The sequence below is a fragment of the Argopecten irradians genome, unplaced genomic scaffold (genome assembly GCF_041381155.1).
Source record: "Argopecten irradians isolate NY unplaced genomic scaffold, Ai_NY scaffold_0453, whole genome shotgun sequence".
Classification (NCBI taxonomy): domain Eukaryota; kingdom Metazoa; phylum Mollusca; class Bivalvia; order Pectinida; family Pectinidae; genus Argopecten; species Argopecten irradians.
In genome coordinates this window covers 26,222-43,323 of record NW_027187920.1, presented here as the reverse complement: position 1 = coordinate 43,323, position 17,102 = coordinate 26,222, and the positions used below count along the sequence as shown (strand labels likewise).

At 35.3% G+C, this 17,102-nt stretch overlaps 1 protein-coding gene and 1 long non-coding RNA gene across 3 annotated transcripts; one reads left to right on the top strand and one right to left on the bottom strand.

Moving 5' to 3' along the window:
• Window positions 1-5,544: 5,544 nt before the first annotated feature.
• On the top strand, window positions 5,545-9,946 carry LOC138312744 (uncharacterized). The gene is made up of 3 exons (XR_011207045.1): window positions 5,545-5,677; window positions 6,912-7,218; window positions 7,589-9,946. It is a non-coding gene; the product is annotated as an uncharacterized lncRNA (long non-coding RNA).
• Window positions 5,618-8,199, bottom strand: LOC138312743 (uncharacterized). Of its 2 annotated transcripts, XR_011207044.1 has the most exons (3): window positions 7,608-8,199; window positions 6,463-7,352; window positions 5,618-5,885 (listed from the first exon to the last, which is right to left on the bottom strand). XR_011207044.1 is itself a non-coding variant. In XM_069253511.1 (2 exons), the coding sequence occupies exons 1-2, from the start codon at window positions 8,197-8,199 to the stop codon at window positions 6,517-6,519; spliced, it is 1,428 nt and encodes a 475-aa protein (XP_069109612.1). In that variant the 3' UTR covers window positions 6,200-6,516. The 2 variants fall into 2 exon arrangements, 1 of the variants encoding a protein (XP_069109612.1); XM_069253511.1 differs by lacking the exon at window positions 5,618-5,885 and having other exon boundaries at window positions 6,200-7,352.
• Window positions 9,947-17,102: the final 7,156 nt, after the last annotated feature.

Genomic DNA, 17,102 nt, shown 5'->3' with positions numbered 1-17,102 from the left:
ATACCCCTGATTTCAATTTAACAGAAGTTAAAACTGGATTGAGGTATTTTACATTTTGTTGCAATGAAAGTAACTAGTTAATATCTTAACGGAATATCCCTTTGTATAGAATATACAACAACTGCAAATAAACAAGATAATTGTCTTCACAGTTTTACAGATCAAGCGATTCTTTTAGACAGATAAAACTTTTAACTTATCATATAACATTCATAGCATACCATGTATCTACATCAACTATCAAGTGAACACATCTGCAGATAACCCTTTACCAACATGCAAACTAGTAGACTTTGCATTTCATCATGCTTCCATGAGGAAGGTATACAATGTTCAATTGAACACGAAAACATTGTTGGCAACATCTGTTAAGTGTATGCACCATCTCAATGGCACTTTGTGAAGTTTTCTGAGTCTGGATTGATAATACTTTTAAAGTTGGATTTATTTACTTTTATGTTTATTTTTGAGAACTAGTTTTGTTAATTAATGTTTGCTTCAGAATGAATCAAACTACACAGCGATGCAATCATTTCCAAATATTTTTCGTACATGACGACTTCAAAAATTTTAATAAATACGTTAAACGTTAACATGTCAGAAAATGGACGATTTTCTCTGTCGGGAAAAAAAACTGGGGCAAATATTGCCGACTTTTTAATAACTTAAAAAACAATATATGCACAAATTAACCTGAAATATCGAAAACAAACTTGGCATTAATATCTGTATCGTGGCTCCATCAATATATTTGCTCACATGAAAAACACACTGTTATTTTTTGTCACGTTGTGTGGACCGATTCACCGTCCGTTCACACGCTTCTTTCACTCTCGAGACGTCCTCCGAGTAGTGTGTTTATTGTAGGATGTTAATAGTACATATTTGCCGTTGAATCTTATCAACTTTAATTGTAAGTATATTAGCAAGGTTTATTGAAGTTTGACCAACAAGTTTTAAACAAAAATTATCAACACTCACGGGCTGTAAACTTGCCAGCCATTCCAGTTACAACAATTACGGCAATCAGGTGTTAATGGCGATAGGTACGTGACCAGTTCGCCGTTCTTCCATGAACGTCAGATTTTCGTTCGAATTCAAATTTTTCTGAATTAAAATATAATCTAAATCATTGTCAGACATTATATCCTTTTAAGGCCTCCTGTAGATATCTAAATATCGTGACATTTAGTACTTATAATTTACAAATATATGGCCGTAGATATCAACAGCAAGAACTCATGTGGCGTCCCCGCAACTGTTGATTTCCTCGGTTAATTTTATTCTGAGTTTAATAATAACACTCTGCATTGTCGTGCGTCGGCAGAGTTTATAACAGTTGACTTTATAACGGACTGTTCTTGTTGACATGTTCGGTCAGTTTAGGGGAATTCTAGTTCGATTTTTATAAAATATTTGTGGATTAGGCCAAGCAATATTCGATTAAATTACCCGTAATTGAAAAGGCATTTATTGTCAGTTGAATTATTTGTTAAGCTTACAAACAAGTTTATATGCAATTACTGTTAGATATTCGCGGTTTGTAAGTTAGTCTGCCGTAGGTTAGTAAGGCTAACAGATGCAGCGTATTCATCACTAAGTATAAGTAGCCGTGTATTTAGACACACTTTCGGTGAGAATAATTCAATACATTATGTGTAACATTTGAAAATAAGTTCTGAAGTAATTAAGTGGGAAATTATAGTGGTGACTGAAAATATGAATGTGACTGAAACAATGGGATATACACAACTGATGTTGCAATACACAGTATTAAATTATCTCCCGTCGTTTGCCGAACACTGTCGATAGGATATACCAATGAATAGTGTTCCGGAGATAATTGAAAAACCAAAAGTGGATTCCCATACTGGCAGGCTGCGGCCTCCATAAAAGAATGCAGATGGAAACAATAACCTGTAAACTGTCATTTTTGGTCACTGAAATCTTTCACGTTTATACTTTACAGTTTTGGTGAAAAATGATATTGTGCAATCGCAAAGTAGCGAGTTTGCGAATGCTAAGTCAAGTTTCGACGAAAGTAATGGTCCACTCCTCAAGTCTTTATTAAGCAGCGGCAAACACATGCGAAATATGCGAGTGTTAGAAGGTCGCAAAAAAATTCCATCTGTGAAAATGTAGAGATGGCCGTCATTGGGAAACCAAGTGTGGGTTCTTTTTCACTGGAGGTCGCAAATGACAGTATTTTTCCAAGGTTATTGAGAAACGTCCATCCAGCTATAAATAAAGATATGAATTTAGTTGTATGTTGAAACTTTGCATGAAAATACTCCGAAGTAATGTGTTATGTTCGTTACATTCGATATGTTCTAGTTCCACTATACAAGAAGACACAACACGAACATACCGCAGTCTCCCAGTACCCACACTCCTGCGCACATAACATACACCGCAACACACCCGCATACATGGGACCGTCCGTGCCTAACCATGACCATACAGCTGTTGAATAAGGACGTTAATAAATCAAACACACAAAACAAAACAAACTCTATTTTGCAAAAAGCAATTGTACTATGTATAATTAAAGCATAATCGTATATATCAAAATCCGATGGTGGAAAGGACAAAAAACGCACTTATAGAATTCTACGCACATGTACAAAACTTACCAAATACTTCTCTGGGTGTGATTTAACAAGAAGTTTATGTTACGTGACGCTTCTTCGAGCATTCTTTTTTTGTAAACACCTTCCATCAGGGGGTTTAAATGAAACATATTGTTGTCATTTTCAATTCAAAAATTTTCAAAAACAACGCTGCGAAGAAATAAGTGATGTAATATAAAGCGAAATAAATAGAGTAGTTTGACCATGAAGAATTTGATATAATGGATATTTGCTGCGTTCATGCAAGGTGTTGCTGTCGGTTTAACGGTTTGTTGTTTGGATAAATAAACGTCCCTATTAAAACTGCATATGGTTCATTAATCGGACGTTAATAACGTTATAACGGAATGGCAGCAATACACGTGTGATAATAAAATGTATTACATTTACCTGCAGCAAAACCAGCTCCTTCTCAAGTACCAAAATGCGCTAGGTGTTACGGACTCTTGATTCCGTCCGCATAGAAGTTTATCCAAAAACAATCGGTTGCCCGAACCTCCCTCAAGGAATGCTCACTCGTATGGGAGGAAGAAAAAATTCTAAAAACACATCGAAAAACAAGATGTACGTAAACTTTCTGTTTCGCTCAGTATGGATAATTTGTCCAGTAATTCCAAGAATACAGATTGGGTATGTAAACTCATAGGATATCTGACGAACATATTTACTGTACTAACATTAAAATCTGCGGTGTAACAAATTGAATATATCTTGTTAGAGGAAGGGTTCCCAAGGAAAACCAGTCCTAAATGCATTTCTTTGGCCTTTCGCCAAAAGTTATTACATACCATAATGAATGGTAAAGTTCGTGCTTACGGTGTCCCAGTTTTGACCCTTTGAAAATTTTGGGGAAGCCCCGTGTAAATTTAGCACATTTTCTAGAATATAGAATTTCGCCAAACTCTGTTTGAAAAAGCGAAGGCCTGCGTGGAAGAAATGTCAACAAAGGGACACATGTGATTTCTCAGTCATGGTGTCAGTTTTCGTTTCGTGTGATAAAACCCACTAATGCGGTATGTAAATTGTCTGTTTTGAAGAATGATACATTTTGCTGCAAAGTGAAACACTCTTACATTAATAACAATAACAAATGCTTTGTAATCATTTTTCGATAAAAGCGTCTGTTAGACATGGAAATCGACACAAATAATTCGGCCGCGATGCAGAGATGGGGCCCGGCAGGGGCAATTATTGCCGCATCGCAATCATCGTATATCACATCAACCGAATCATGAAGTTTAATAAAATAAACGTAACATAATTTTCCATTTAAAACCACACGAAAACGTTCCTGTCATGCATGTAACTGTCAAAGATGTGAAAATAAATTAGCTCTATGTATTTTATATATTTCCATTTCACATGTGTTTCAATTATTCTGTGTAGTTTTTTACAGAGAATTTAAATTCAATTATCTATGTCTCCTGTTTTTTGTAAAACAATTTTTAAGTTCTGTAGAGAGATGATAGGAATGTTTAGCCAGAAGGAAAGAAACTTTTATAATGTATATGTATTGTACAATGTACATGTAAACTTTAACGTTACATTTCATGTTGCTGCTGTAGAATTACAACTAGAAAAATTCACTCAAACATTGATAATATTTAATTCTTCACTTTCATGTAGGCCTGTTCTATCATATATATTTACAGATGAAACACATAGGCCTATATGTATATTACTTTCCTTTTCTGTTGTTTATTGTGCTCTGGAGAAAAAGATGATTGAGTTGGGAGGAAAGTAATTAATAAAGAGAAATGTGTACAACAGCACTTTGTGCTGTAGCCGAGGGGTTCTATACTGTTTTAATAGTCCAATATCATATAAGTTATAATTAAACTTAAAAATTTCAAAAATTAAGATGAAATAGTACAGTTGTTACGGCAGTAGCGGATCACTTTGCATAAAATCGCTGCAATTTTCGTTCAAAAAACTTTTCATAATATAAACCATATATTTTCATAAAGAACATTTAAATGTCTATCAGATGTTAATAAAAAGAATTCATAGAACTGATCATGCAAAACGAAAGACGCAAAATAAAACCTACCGAAAAGTCGGCTATAGCGGATCAGTACGGCTATAACGGATCACGCCCCCTGGAGGGCCTCTCTGTCATGATTTAAGCGACAAGGGTCGTCTCAAAACCTAATTTTAAAGAGTAGTTATGACTGTGAACCGTTATTATAATTGCAAACTCGCTTAAACTGCAACCGGTCTTCATATGACAATCCTGAAAGGACGCATACAACGAGCAGCCAAACAGATGCGTGAGTACATTGAACAGCCTATTGACTTTTGTGACGTGACGTTAATCACGTTATTGTCCAGAGATCCGATGCAAAGATGTATTTCCATATCACTTCTCGTAAAATGTACTTGTAGCTCAATATATTTTGTTGTTCAAAGTCTCCACATCTTTATTTTAATTTGGTACATAAATACACATTTCTCTACCAAACCATTATCCGTATTGACTATAAGGAGATCATTTTAGCAGTAAAAACAAGACAAAATCTGTACAAGTTAAAGCGTAAATTAAATGTATTTTGTTTGAATAACGTTGTAAAACATCGTCACATTACCCGACATTTGTAAAGTTATTTATCTTCAATGTTTAATTCCATTTAGAAATTACAAAATAAATAAGAGCGCTGAATAATTAATTAAAAAAAAGTATACACATGCATGCATATGTTTTAGTTTGATTTTATTTTTTTTTTAATTTTCCAAGAGACTAACGGATGTGCATGCACTTTCCTTCAGGCATTTTAGACAGTGTTTCTGTTAACAGGTCCAAAACAAACACTCTGTTTGTATGTTGGATGGTGTAGTTACAGGGGACCACTACACCTCCCCCTTGCTCTTTTTGGGCTGGCCATGGCGAAAAACTGGGTATTGGATCCCCCGTCACTTCTGCTGTAATGCTACCGTTACCATCAAGTATCTCTCTAAATGTACCCGCCAGTACCTTGGTACATGACCTACTGGCAGGCCTGCGACATCCTTTAGGTAGAGCTGTCGTGACCCATCCGTAAGTGTATCATGTAAGTTGGTTTCGTAGGATGTTAAAGGAGGAATCCATACTAGACACGCATTTTTATCTTTAATGTTAGTGTATTCTCTGTCTATGATAAGTGAGGGCGCTCCTGGAAACATAGGAGGCCTAATCTGATAAACATGGTAGCCTTTTATCACAGAGTTCTCCAACACGACTGTTGTTAGGGATATCTCCTCCTTGGTATTGGAACTTTGCTGAAAAAGAATGAATATCTTTTGATACTGATGTGTTCAATATGTTGAAATTATATTTCATTTAAAAATGTCATATCTGTCATATTTCCATTTAAACTGAAATCAAATGCATCAGTAAGTGATTAAATTTTGTTAATTTAAAGCCAATAGAAATGTGCAAGTTTCATTGAAGAATATTGAAAATTAGTAGACTCTATAGAATGACTTTTGTTTAATTGTATCTAATATAAATAGTCCGATGTATTGTTGTTAATGAATATTTCATAAAAGTTGAAGAAAAAAAACAAAAACAAAAAAACAACACACACTGTACAATCAGTAAAATTTAAATTTAATGTCATATTTCAATTCATCATTACTACTTTTCATATTTTAATGAATATGACTTGCAACAAATATACATCTTGTTGCCTTGATCAAGATGTCTGTGCCAATGGAGACCCACACGAGAGGTGGTTTTCATGGTTATCGGAGTTTCATGTTATGCCTACAACATAATACAATGAAAAGCCAATAATACGATGTGTGTCAATGTACATGCATAGGTACACAGGTACTTGTAGTTAGTACAGCCTACCACATGGGCCTATAGACTAATCAACGACCCATCGTGCAGTCTTATGTTAGACGATCATCGACATTCTGGACACTGAAAGTGTTCATTGTGTTGGCCATCCTCATCAGAGCAGCAATCGGCATGAATCCATTTGTCGCAGTCATCGCACTGGATCCATGTTGAACCGTCACCAATGTCGATATCCTCCCCCCATGTCATGTGGCATCCCATGCACTGAATGTCTTCTTCTCGGACCATTTCTTTTGTCGTTTTGGTGTGTACCTGAACTTTTGATTTCTTTGATTGTCTGCTGGCTGATGCTTTTAGATAAGTTCTTTTAGCCTTTTCTTCCTTTTCAGCAAACACTCTAAGTTTCTCAATACCTTTCAGTGCCATTGTCCTGATGCACTCATTTGATGTTAAGTTGTCCGGCAATGCACTACTTAGTGTTTTTCTCTTTGGTGTTCTAGGTGAAACCTTCGGAAGGACAAGGGCCTCTTGTAGAACCGGGGATATGGGCTGCTGGCTTTGGTGTGGTTGTTCGAGTAAACTGGTTGCAGCTGCAGTGCTGGCTAGCAAATCCAGACCTGGTGTCTCGCACATAGGAATAGGAGAGGCTGTTGATACAGACTTTACTTTGAAATGCAGTTTTCTGTATGCATCAAAACAGGGCGAAAGTCCAGAGATGTCCCAGCCTTCATCTATCCTACATTGGTATCTGTCCTTTGTAGGAGTGTCGAGAACACTCTTCAGTGTATCCAATGCGTCCATGGCAGGGTTGGTAACTTCAGTCGTCTTATCAGCTTGTTCATCATTGTGTTCTGGTAGTGGTATGTCTTCAGTGGTGGAAAATGTCAAACTAGGTTTCACAACCTGGCAAGATATGACGGTACTGTCTACTGGATATATACCTGAAAAGAGGAAAGTCAATCGATAAAATAATAATCAATCGTATACCAGTATTCATATACATGTACGTAAATGATCAATTTACAAATATTTTCAAGGATGATTTTGGTCTTTATCAGTATATGAAAACAATTTATCATGACACTTTTGTCATTATTATGATCCCCATTATTATGATTCCCATTATGATGCATATGTTTTATATGTTACTGACACAAATATTAACTTTTATCAACAGTGCTGCTGTAAATACGTACCTGATGATCTGAAGCTGTTGATGACCGTCAATGGCTTGTAAAATAGAAGAAAGGCCTCCTTCAGTTTCTCTGCAAACGTTTGCTTGCCAATTGGACATCCCGGGTTCTCTCTGGTGTGCTTACGGACAACTTGATGCCATCTGGTTTTCAGAGGACCAAACACTCCTTTATCTAAAGGCTGCATCAGATGGGTGGCGTTGGCAACCAGTCTATACAGTTCTATGCCACGGCCTCGAGCGTCCTGGAACACAGATAGGTCAACATGACTGCTGACTCCGTCAACCAGAAGAACGACTGGCCTGTCCGTACCGGCATGTTCATCAAAATGAGAAAGAAAAGTCTTAAACGTGGCAGTGTCCATCCATCCTTTTTTAGTATAAGAAACTTTGCTCCCATCAATTCCTCCGGTCATTGGATTGTAACCCTTGGGTTTTGGCTCAGGATACACAAAATAAGGAGGAATGATATCACCGCTGGCATTCCCGCAAAACATCACCGTATGCCGCTGTTTACTGTGTCCTCCAGATACGTGGGGGACCTTATGACCGTTGCTCTTCAGTGGACCAATCACTCTGCCAGGCACACTTCCCATGCTGAACCCCGTCTCATCAGCATTCCATATTCTCTTTGGTTTGTCTAAGAGGTCGTGGTTTTGATAGAAATTGTCTAAAGTTAACAAACCAGGTATCCAATTTGGTCTTGTTAACTTTAGCCCGGCACATTTCGAGAGGTGTCTCTTTCCTGGGCTCTACCACTTCGGCATTCCTGGCCATGAAGGCATAATACCAATCATGGCCAGGCCTACCATCCTTGAAATTATTTGGTTTTCCCTCTTTCCTAACAACTCCTTGCACGAAGTCCAAAAACTCCTGAGGTTTCAAACCCATCCCTCGCTCTGCCATCTCCCTCAACCATGTAGCCATAGCTACCTCCTCTTCCTTGTTAAATACAGGCCTAGGACCTTTCCTCTTGTCCACTTCAACTTCGCCCGAAAGCCTTCGTTGGAGAAAACCAAAAGAAAAACCATACTGCTTAGAAGCATCCCGCAATGATAACTTTTTTTGCTGTACCTCAAATAAGGCCTTCCTGACTCTGGTGCCTCTTCCAGGGGACAAGGGATATCCGCCTCGTAGTCGCTGGGGACGCTTTTCTGATATTTTCCTAGCCTTTCCCATCATGTGATTACTATAAAACAAACAAACTTCAATTATGAAATGACTTATATTTAGGTTAACTTCATGACAAAAATGTGTATTGGTAAGCAAATTATACTATTGTGAAAGAACTAGAGTCCTAAACTGAAGTGTGCTACTAAAACGATTTTGAATCAATGGCGGATCAAAAATAATTTAATGGAGTGAGGGCAGGAGGAGGTATGAATATATGTGATATTTGTCAGAGAGCATAAAAGTCCATATTATATGAATCAAAGTTCTATAATACGCCCATGATCATTAAAGGCACTACCTTTCCAAAAAGGGGAACATAACACGAGATTGTAAATTTTGTAGAGTTGCAAAAGTTATTAGCATACCGTTAATACTTCACTTATCATTATCCTCTGAACAATTTAAAGTGAATAGTCGGGCAAAGAAAACCAGTCTAAATGCGTTCATTGTCCTTTCAAAAGTTCAAAAAAAACCATCCTTGCCCGACTGTTCACTTTAATTAAAAAAAACAACAACTAAATGTTAATTTTTATAACGCGGGTCGTCTTATGTAATCCCGACTTCGTTATAATTACCTCACATTAGTTGACTATCACTGTGTCAGATGACTAAACATCGAAATAAATCTGCACTGTTAACATCAATTATTCAGTGAATTTTCTTATGTAAAATTTTTTTTTTTTTTTTTAAGAAAATTTTAATTTTTGTTTCGGGAAATTAGTGGGGCCTTTCAGGTGTATAGAAATTGCAATAGATTGTACTAATTAGTGTTTCATTTTTTATTCTAAAATATTATAAACTTCTAGAATTATATAAATGTACTTGATTTTTACAAACTTGTGTATTTTTATATTTTGTCTTGATATCAAAATTATTGATAATGTGTGATTAGTCTAGGTTGCCTTAATCATCTTTTAAAGAACTGTTTTATTAATAAATCAAATAAACTTAACAAGACATCTTGCAGATTTTTATTTGAATTCAAGCTCTCTGTAGAATTTTGTTTACAAATAATTTTAACAAAAGTGTTCCAATATTTCTTTTGTGAAGCGTCATTTCAAGACTTTTAATTAACATGTGGTGTAAGGGAAATAACTCTTCTAACTATTACATTCTTTTCACGTGTTTTTACGAATCGTCTCCAGAGGACAAATAAAGTTATTAACAATTGCCCTTTTGTTATTTCATTTATTTTGGAGTGGGTTAGGGCTCTGATAATAAGCTCTATAATCAGTCGAAGTCGTAATTATAATATAAAGCTTGTCTACAACGGCGCTTTGTCGCATAATGAATAACCCAGTGCGTTTGAGTTTGAGACGCCCCCCTAAGAAAATATACGTCACAACCACGTCACATCCTGACAAGTGAGCGTTTTGCAAGTGACTAGATGTAGATATTTTGTGAGGAAACACTTTGGCAAACAATACTGTGTCGTAACAATTAGGATTTATATAATGTGTCGAGGATTGCGTGGATTATTCGTAACCAAGGACCATAGGCTGTCAATGACAACAGTGAGTGTTTACAAATATTACATGCATTGTTTAGGCTCACATGTGTTCGCAGCGACTAGACCAACTAGGCCACCGAAGGTAGCCACTGTAAAATGCATCATATTTGTTATAAATTTGAACAAGCACACACCATTAACATATGATGTTTCGACACTATTCATGAACAGTGAAAGAGTGTGCAACTTGCCTGCTAACAGAGATATTTAACCAACACGACCAATGTTTACATTCTATTTTTAGTGCAAAAACAATCACGTGACATTCTATTTTCAATGGGGCAACATTAGGGATAATTCATATTCAGCACTTGAGTTACCTGTTTGTTTCTCGTCGCTCCTCTTCTTAGCTATAATTCAGGTTCGAAATTCGAAATCGTGAATGCACGTGCTTGCTATGCATACGCCTGCGCACACGAAACACTGATCCGTTATAGCCGATAAATCTGACACAAGATATTAAATCATTACACATGTAAAGGATATGTTACATTACAAGTACATACGTGATTCTGAAACAAAACATCATCTTTCGTCAATTAATAAAAAAACATATTTACTGTCCAATTTGAATTATATTGTTTTTTAATTCTTTATCGAACCGTACATTTCCAAGATGGCGGCCATCGGTAAACAAGAGGACCCCAGTAATAAGAAAATAACCTATTTCTTGTCTTTACGTGAAACACAAAAGCAATGACTATTGTGAATTTACGTGTAAACAAATGCCCCCTAAATCATTTCAAATAATATGTTTATTAGATTAACCAATTCTGTGTAATCAGTGTTTATTTTTTGACTGATCCGCTATAGCCGATGATCCGCTACTGCCGTAACAACTGTATTTATCAAAACAAGAAGATATTCTTATCTTGTGCATTAATGCAATACAGATTATACCATGGATTTAAACATTTACATAATCATTTTGAAGTGGTAGTTCTACTGGTACTCTTTCTGTGTGCCATACTGTTATTCCTCTGTTTAAGTGCATATGGATCACCGATCACCCAAGGAATATACGATCTCATTTTCTATGCCGTCTTACTTTGTGATTGTGAAATTAATTCTTTCCTTCTGAAAAAAAAATCAAACATCAACATGCAATATCAATTAAATATGTCTTTTCAATCATTTACATTGATGCATAGATAAATTACAAGCACTATTAACTAATAATAGTATAAAACATATCTGTATATAGTGTACACGAAATGCATATTTAAAACAGAACTCTTAACAAAATAATTATACTTCATTCTTCAGGTTTTAAATTTATTCAAACAAGAACCGCATATATTCACCTGTTTCGCGTGGTCTTCGGAAATACATGTCCCATCTCTAGCTTATCACAAACGCCTTCAGATTTGTATTTCTGGTTCCAGACGCTTTGTTGTGCTAGAACACATCAAACAAAAACGTACTGCGTTCCTTCGTGTTGATTTCATGCCATTTCATGGGCGCAGCCATTTTGGAATATGACGTACACACCACGTGAACATACCACGTGCCCCTCCATGCATGCACTCGAGGTGATATATTTCCGAAGGTTCACGGAAATTACTCCGAGATGTCGCGATTGATGCCTAGATAACAATGGACCAAGAAAGATAACTCTGGCAGATTTACCTCCGTCAATAGACCATTTGCCGGTTTCCAATAGGTTAGCGATTAGAGTGATCTCCCTTGAAACACAAAAGAGTTCCACCACTCAAACAAGAAAGTGAGCTCAGTTGAAATGCTGTGTTCGTTAAAATTAAATAGTTTTTGCTTTTATTTGGTTGTTGCGTGCATTAATTTAAGCTGAGAAATATGTGAAAAAGGCTGTCAAAATATTCATTTAGCGATAAATCCGAATTTATCGTGAGCACATGCAGCCTATGTTTATTTTTACAGTATTTGATATATATGTTTTTGATCGAAATTTTTATCATATTTTATATCTCCATTTATAAGCCTAATATGACTGAAGGCAATGCCTTAAGGGCGCAGCCAGATTGTTTAATATGAATCATGCACGGCATAGGAAGAGCGAAGCTCTGCTTGTTTTTTTATTTAAACATATTTTATTGTGTAATTTTTATATACAATGGGATTGGGCACAAGTTTTCCAACTTATATGAAGCCCTCTCCCTACAGAATTATAATCAATTTTATAACAAAGAATACAAAAATGGCAAAATATACATATTTACATATTTACAAGATTTTAGAGAGAGAGAGAGAGAGAGGGGGGGGGAGAAAGAGAGAGAGAGAGAGAGAGAGAGAGAGAGAGAGAGAGAGAGGAAGAGAGAGTTTATTTAAATAAATGTATATAATTACTTAATTTATTGAAGTGTATGTATTTGTGATCACTCCCGATGCTGACGACTGAAGTTGTACTGATCGCTGTTCTTGTCTCGCTGCTTTACTTAAAGTTCATCACATCCCGTGCCTTGGTATCTTTCTCCTGTCAATCTGTTGCTTTCTTAATTACGTTTCTCTTCGATCGTCAGCATCGGAAGGATATTAAGAAACATTTTTTTATTACATATAGTTCATATTATAAATAGGAAACGTAAAGGAGGAGGGAGGGGGGTTAAAACCTATTACATTCAGTTATATACTCTTGAGTGCTCTGACATATTGTAATGTTATCTTCAATAGTTAAATCTGGACTTCCATGTAGTAGTAGCTGCAGATCTAAAGGAATGAAGTTGTTTAATGTTCGAAATAATTGAATTCTCTGGTCAGCGTAATTATTACATGTAAAGAAGAAGTGATGGGCATCCTCAATGGGATGCCCACATTGGCATTGCTGGTAATCTATTAAATTAGAGCGGAATAAATCATTGTTAAGGGTACTACATCTATTTCTTAATCTGGCATGCAATATATTTGCTTTTCTATCTCTAATAGAATAATAATAAATAGGTACTTTTGTAAGATTATTCAGAGACTTTTTAAAAATGTTATATGAAACACTATTTCTAATATTTATATCTAGCTGGTTCCAAAGTCGAATAGTGGAAGGAAAATACGATGCATTTGAGAGCTGGAGACGGAAATTAGGTAAAGTAAAGTTGTTAGCATTTCGAAGATTATAGGAAGAATTTTCTGAGACTAGTGGGGGTAATAATGAATAGAGGTAGTTGGGTGTAATTTTGTTATTTATTTTGTAAAATAGTTGTAGTTTTCTACGGGAACGACGGGAAGTAAGTGGTTCTAGACCGCTTTCCAAATACAGTGAATTTCTGCTAGCGTAAGACGGTAGTCCAGTAATTATTCTAGCAGATTCAAGCTGAAGTTTTTCTCATTTTTCTGCGTCACTAAGAGAGCACCCATCCCAAACCTCACAACAGTATTCAAACAGTGGCCGAATGTATGACTTGTAAATTTTTATTAAAGTTTGTTTATTAAGAATATATTTAAGTTTTCGAAGAACACTTACCTGTTTTGATACCTGTTTACATATATTATCAATGTGGATATTCCATTTACAATTAGCTTCCAAAGTTACTCCTAAGTGCTTATGATTATCTACAAAATCTACACTTACATTATTGAATTTGATATCGATTATGTGATTATGTTCCGTATTAGAAATAAGTAAAGCTTCCGTCTTTTGGGGGTTTTTTGCTTGTTTATTTTATTTTCTATTTCAAATAATAATATTCAAAAAAGCCGCACTTTAAACTATAGAAGTATATAATGTAAAAATTGTCTAGCATAAACTCAAAGAAATGAATTCAAAGATTCGGATTTCTCTGTGTCCATTCAAGGGCTGGAGTGCCGCGCATGCGAATCCTATGATTTCGCGCCATTTCTTGACGTTATGTGACGTCATGATCCTTACGCTCATCTTCGCCTTGGTGAATATTTTGACTGCATTCTATAGCTTTTAATTTTCAAAGTGTTATTATTATCATTTAAAAAATAATGAAAAAAATGTTTAATTACTCCTGTTATGCATTTGCATTAGTTATATATATATTTACTGGAGAGTGTCGGCGACTCGCTTGGCTGCTGTGAGGGTTTATTCGGACGGGAAAATGACGAGAAACTCCTCCATCTGTTATGCGTCACATTTATTCTCCATTCCATTACAAAAACTATCTCCTTCTGGAGAGTTCACATAAAGGGAGGTAATAACAAACTTTTTTATATGCTCATACGAGTTATCTCCCCTCTCATGACACCCGTATACACTAATACAGAACAAGAGAGCAGTACCGGAGCAAAGCACAAACTCCCAAGATGTTTGAAAAATGGCGGCCGCAAACTGAAGCTGTCAGTGTGTAGTATTGAATTTTGAAGATTGTGTTTTTTCTTATATTTTCGTGTATCTGTTACCTTAGAAGTGCTTCGCACTTCGTGCCCTTCGGGCACGAAGAGCTGCGCCCTTATTATATAAGAAGTCGTGTACTTTGATTTAATTTTATCACAATAACATATGCGGATAGCGTTGATACAATAGAAGTAAGCGCTCTTTCAAAGAATACATCTGACGTATTTTACGCTTACCTATAAACTTTACTATACATATTTCTTCTATTTGGGTTGAAATCCAAATAATTCAAGGTCTCAAATCAGTATATGCATAAATGCTCTTTTTCTGGTTATCATTTTCAATATACCGGTAAGGGGCGCTTAGTCCGCTAAACCTGCCTATATTATAAGGTTTTTTGTTTTTTTGTTTTTTTGTTTTTGTTTTTTTTTTAAATGGCCTAATATATAGTCTATATATTAGGCATAAAAAATAATAAAAAGCCCAATAAGAAAGGCAGGTTTAGCGGACTAAGGGTCGCTATGCCCGGCACATGAAATCAAATTGATATTTATATACATGTAACTTGTCCTTTATATCGACCTGGATTGATAATTAAACTTTAATTTTAAATATTTGACGATGTAGATTCAGGCGCGTATAAAAATTACCAAAGAATTTTCATGTTCATTTTAGAATTAATAGAACCTCTACCGATTACGTTTATACACAGAATCTATCAGTTCTAATCATTTCACATGAATCGCAAATAGTGCCAATGAGAATAAATTAATACATACGCTAAAAGTTGGTATTTGTAATTTTATCATTTGTGCAATTCTTACCGTTGTTCCAAATAGTAATTACACTATACATTTTTGTATATACAATAACATTACTTTATACATACATGTACAGTGATCAATCTGCAATAGGATAAACAATGTGTATTTTATTTCATTGAAAAAGATGGTCAACGCTAGAAGTTGATCCTCCGATATGTGCTCTATAAAAATCGGGGAAAAAACACTGCTAAAATTCGCAAATCGCACGACTATGCGTTTGCTGTCTGTAATAATGATTTATTATTGGATTTTAACAAACTGCTTTTTCACAAATACATTGCGCAGATCATTTATATATTAGATGTTAAGTATATAAACATATGTATTTAGAAACCTCATATTTGACATTTATTTTCAGTCTAACGTTACCTCGAAAATGGTCACCTCTATTTTAAGGATGTACTCCTCTGAGGAGTCAAAATTTTCTTGTATTAAACTTTTTTTCTCATATAGATTTTTGGAAAGATGAAAGTTCATACCATGAAAGAAAATGAAAGAAAAAACATATGTCCGTGTGCTCGTTTTTGAGCTACTGTCACTCAAAGATACCTAGTTGACAAAACATATTGGATTTTATGGGAATTTTGCGGTTTTGACCATATACACAAGAGATTAAAGCCATATTTTTCCTAATGAGTTTGTTTGGACATGTATTAATGTTTGTAGAAATTTATTTTTCAGTAGTCTTCTTTTTAAAATATACCAGTTTTGATTAATAAGACTAATATTTTTTCTCAGAAATAACAACATATGCTTCCCCTACCCCTTAATTTTGAGCTACAAAATGCACCATTTTCAGCCATTTTTGCCAAATCTAACCCTATATAGAAAAAGTTCTGGTATTAAACTTTTGTTTATATTGTGCATATCAGTAGGGAACGGGTTTGTTCTTTCAAATCAGACAGAAAAATGGGGGGTCCGTGTGCTTACTTTTTTGCCCCCCCCCCCCCTTGAATATCTGTTTATTTTTCAGTATTTTTGAGTAAAAAATAAAAAGTGCTCAATTTACCATTGAATGTAAAAATAAAGTGAAAAAATGTGAATCATTTCACACATTAATGCTCAATATTTCAATTACCACGAACTAAGTAAAGATTTACAGCAAAAATTAGCTCGATACAGCTAAAAATGCTGGTGCAGTGATGATTTTAGTAAAACCAATTTTCAGTAAAAAATGGTAAAACTTTGGCTCTACTCAAAGCAAAAAAAGACACAATTTCAAATGGCCGCCAAATGGGCATTTCGTAAAATCCCCGTATAAAAAAATCTGCTTAAGTTAGAACTGTAATTTTTTGACAAACTTTGCAACTGGCAACTTGCTACAGATATTGATAAATTGTATTTGAAAATCTCATAACTTCTTTTATCTTTGTCGAAACGAGACTTCAACGGGACTGAAACCTCAGAAGAATACATCCTTAAGTCGAGACGGGCCGATATTACGAGTGGAACCACGCCTCTTTATGCATTCAACTCATGTCCTCTTCATGTGGTCATTTACTAGACTTTTTTCTCCGCTATGATATTCGTTGTAGCGTACATATCACATCAATAACTTCCACCTGTGGCAGATCAGGCGCAGTGTTATTTGTCTGCATTTACAATCTAGTTTTTTATTCGTAGTGACTCACATGTACTGAAAGACTAACGTTAAACAAGATTAGCTCTAGTTGTATTTGCCGGTTTTTTGTTATTTTTAAAAAATCACCCCACACTCCCTTTAAA

Coding starts and splice junctions, on each gene's coding strand:
- LOC138312743 (XM_069253511.1), bottom strand. CDS start 8,199: ATGGGAAGTGTGCCTGGCAGAGTGATTGGTCCACTGAAGAGCAACGGT. Junction 7,353..7,607: donor CAACAGCTTCAGATCATCAG/GTACGTATTTAC, acceptor TCCTCTTTTCAG/GTATATATCCAGTAGACAGT.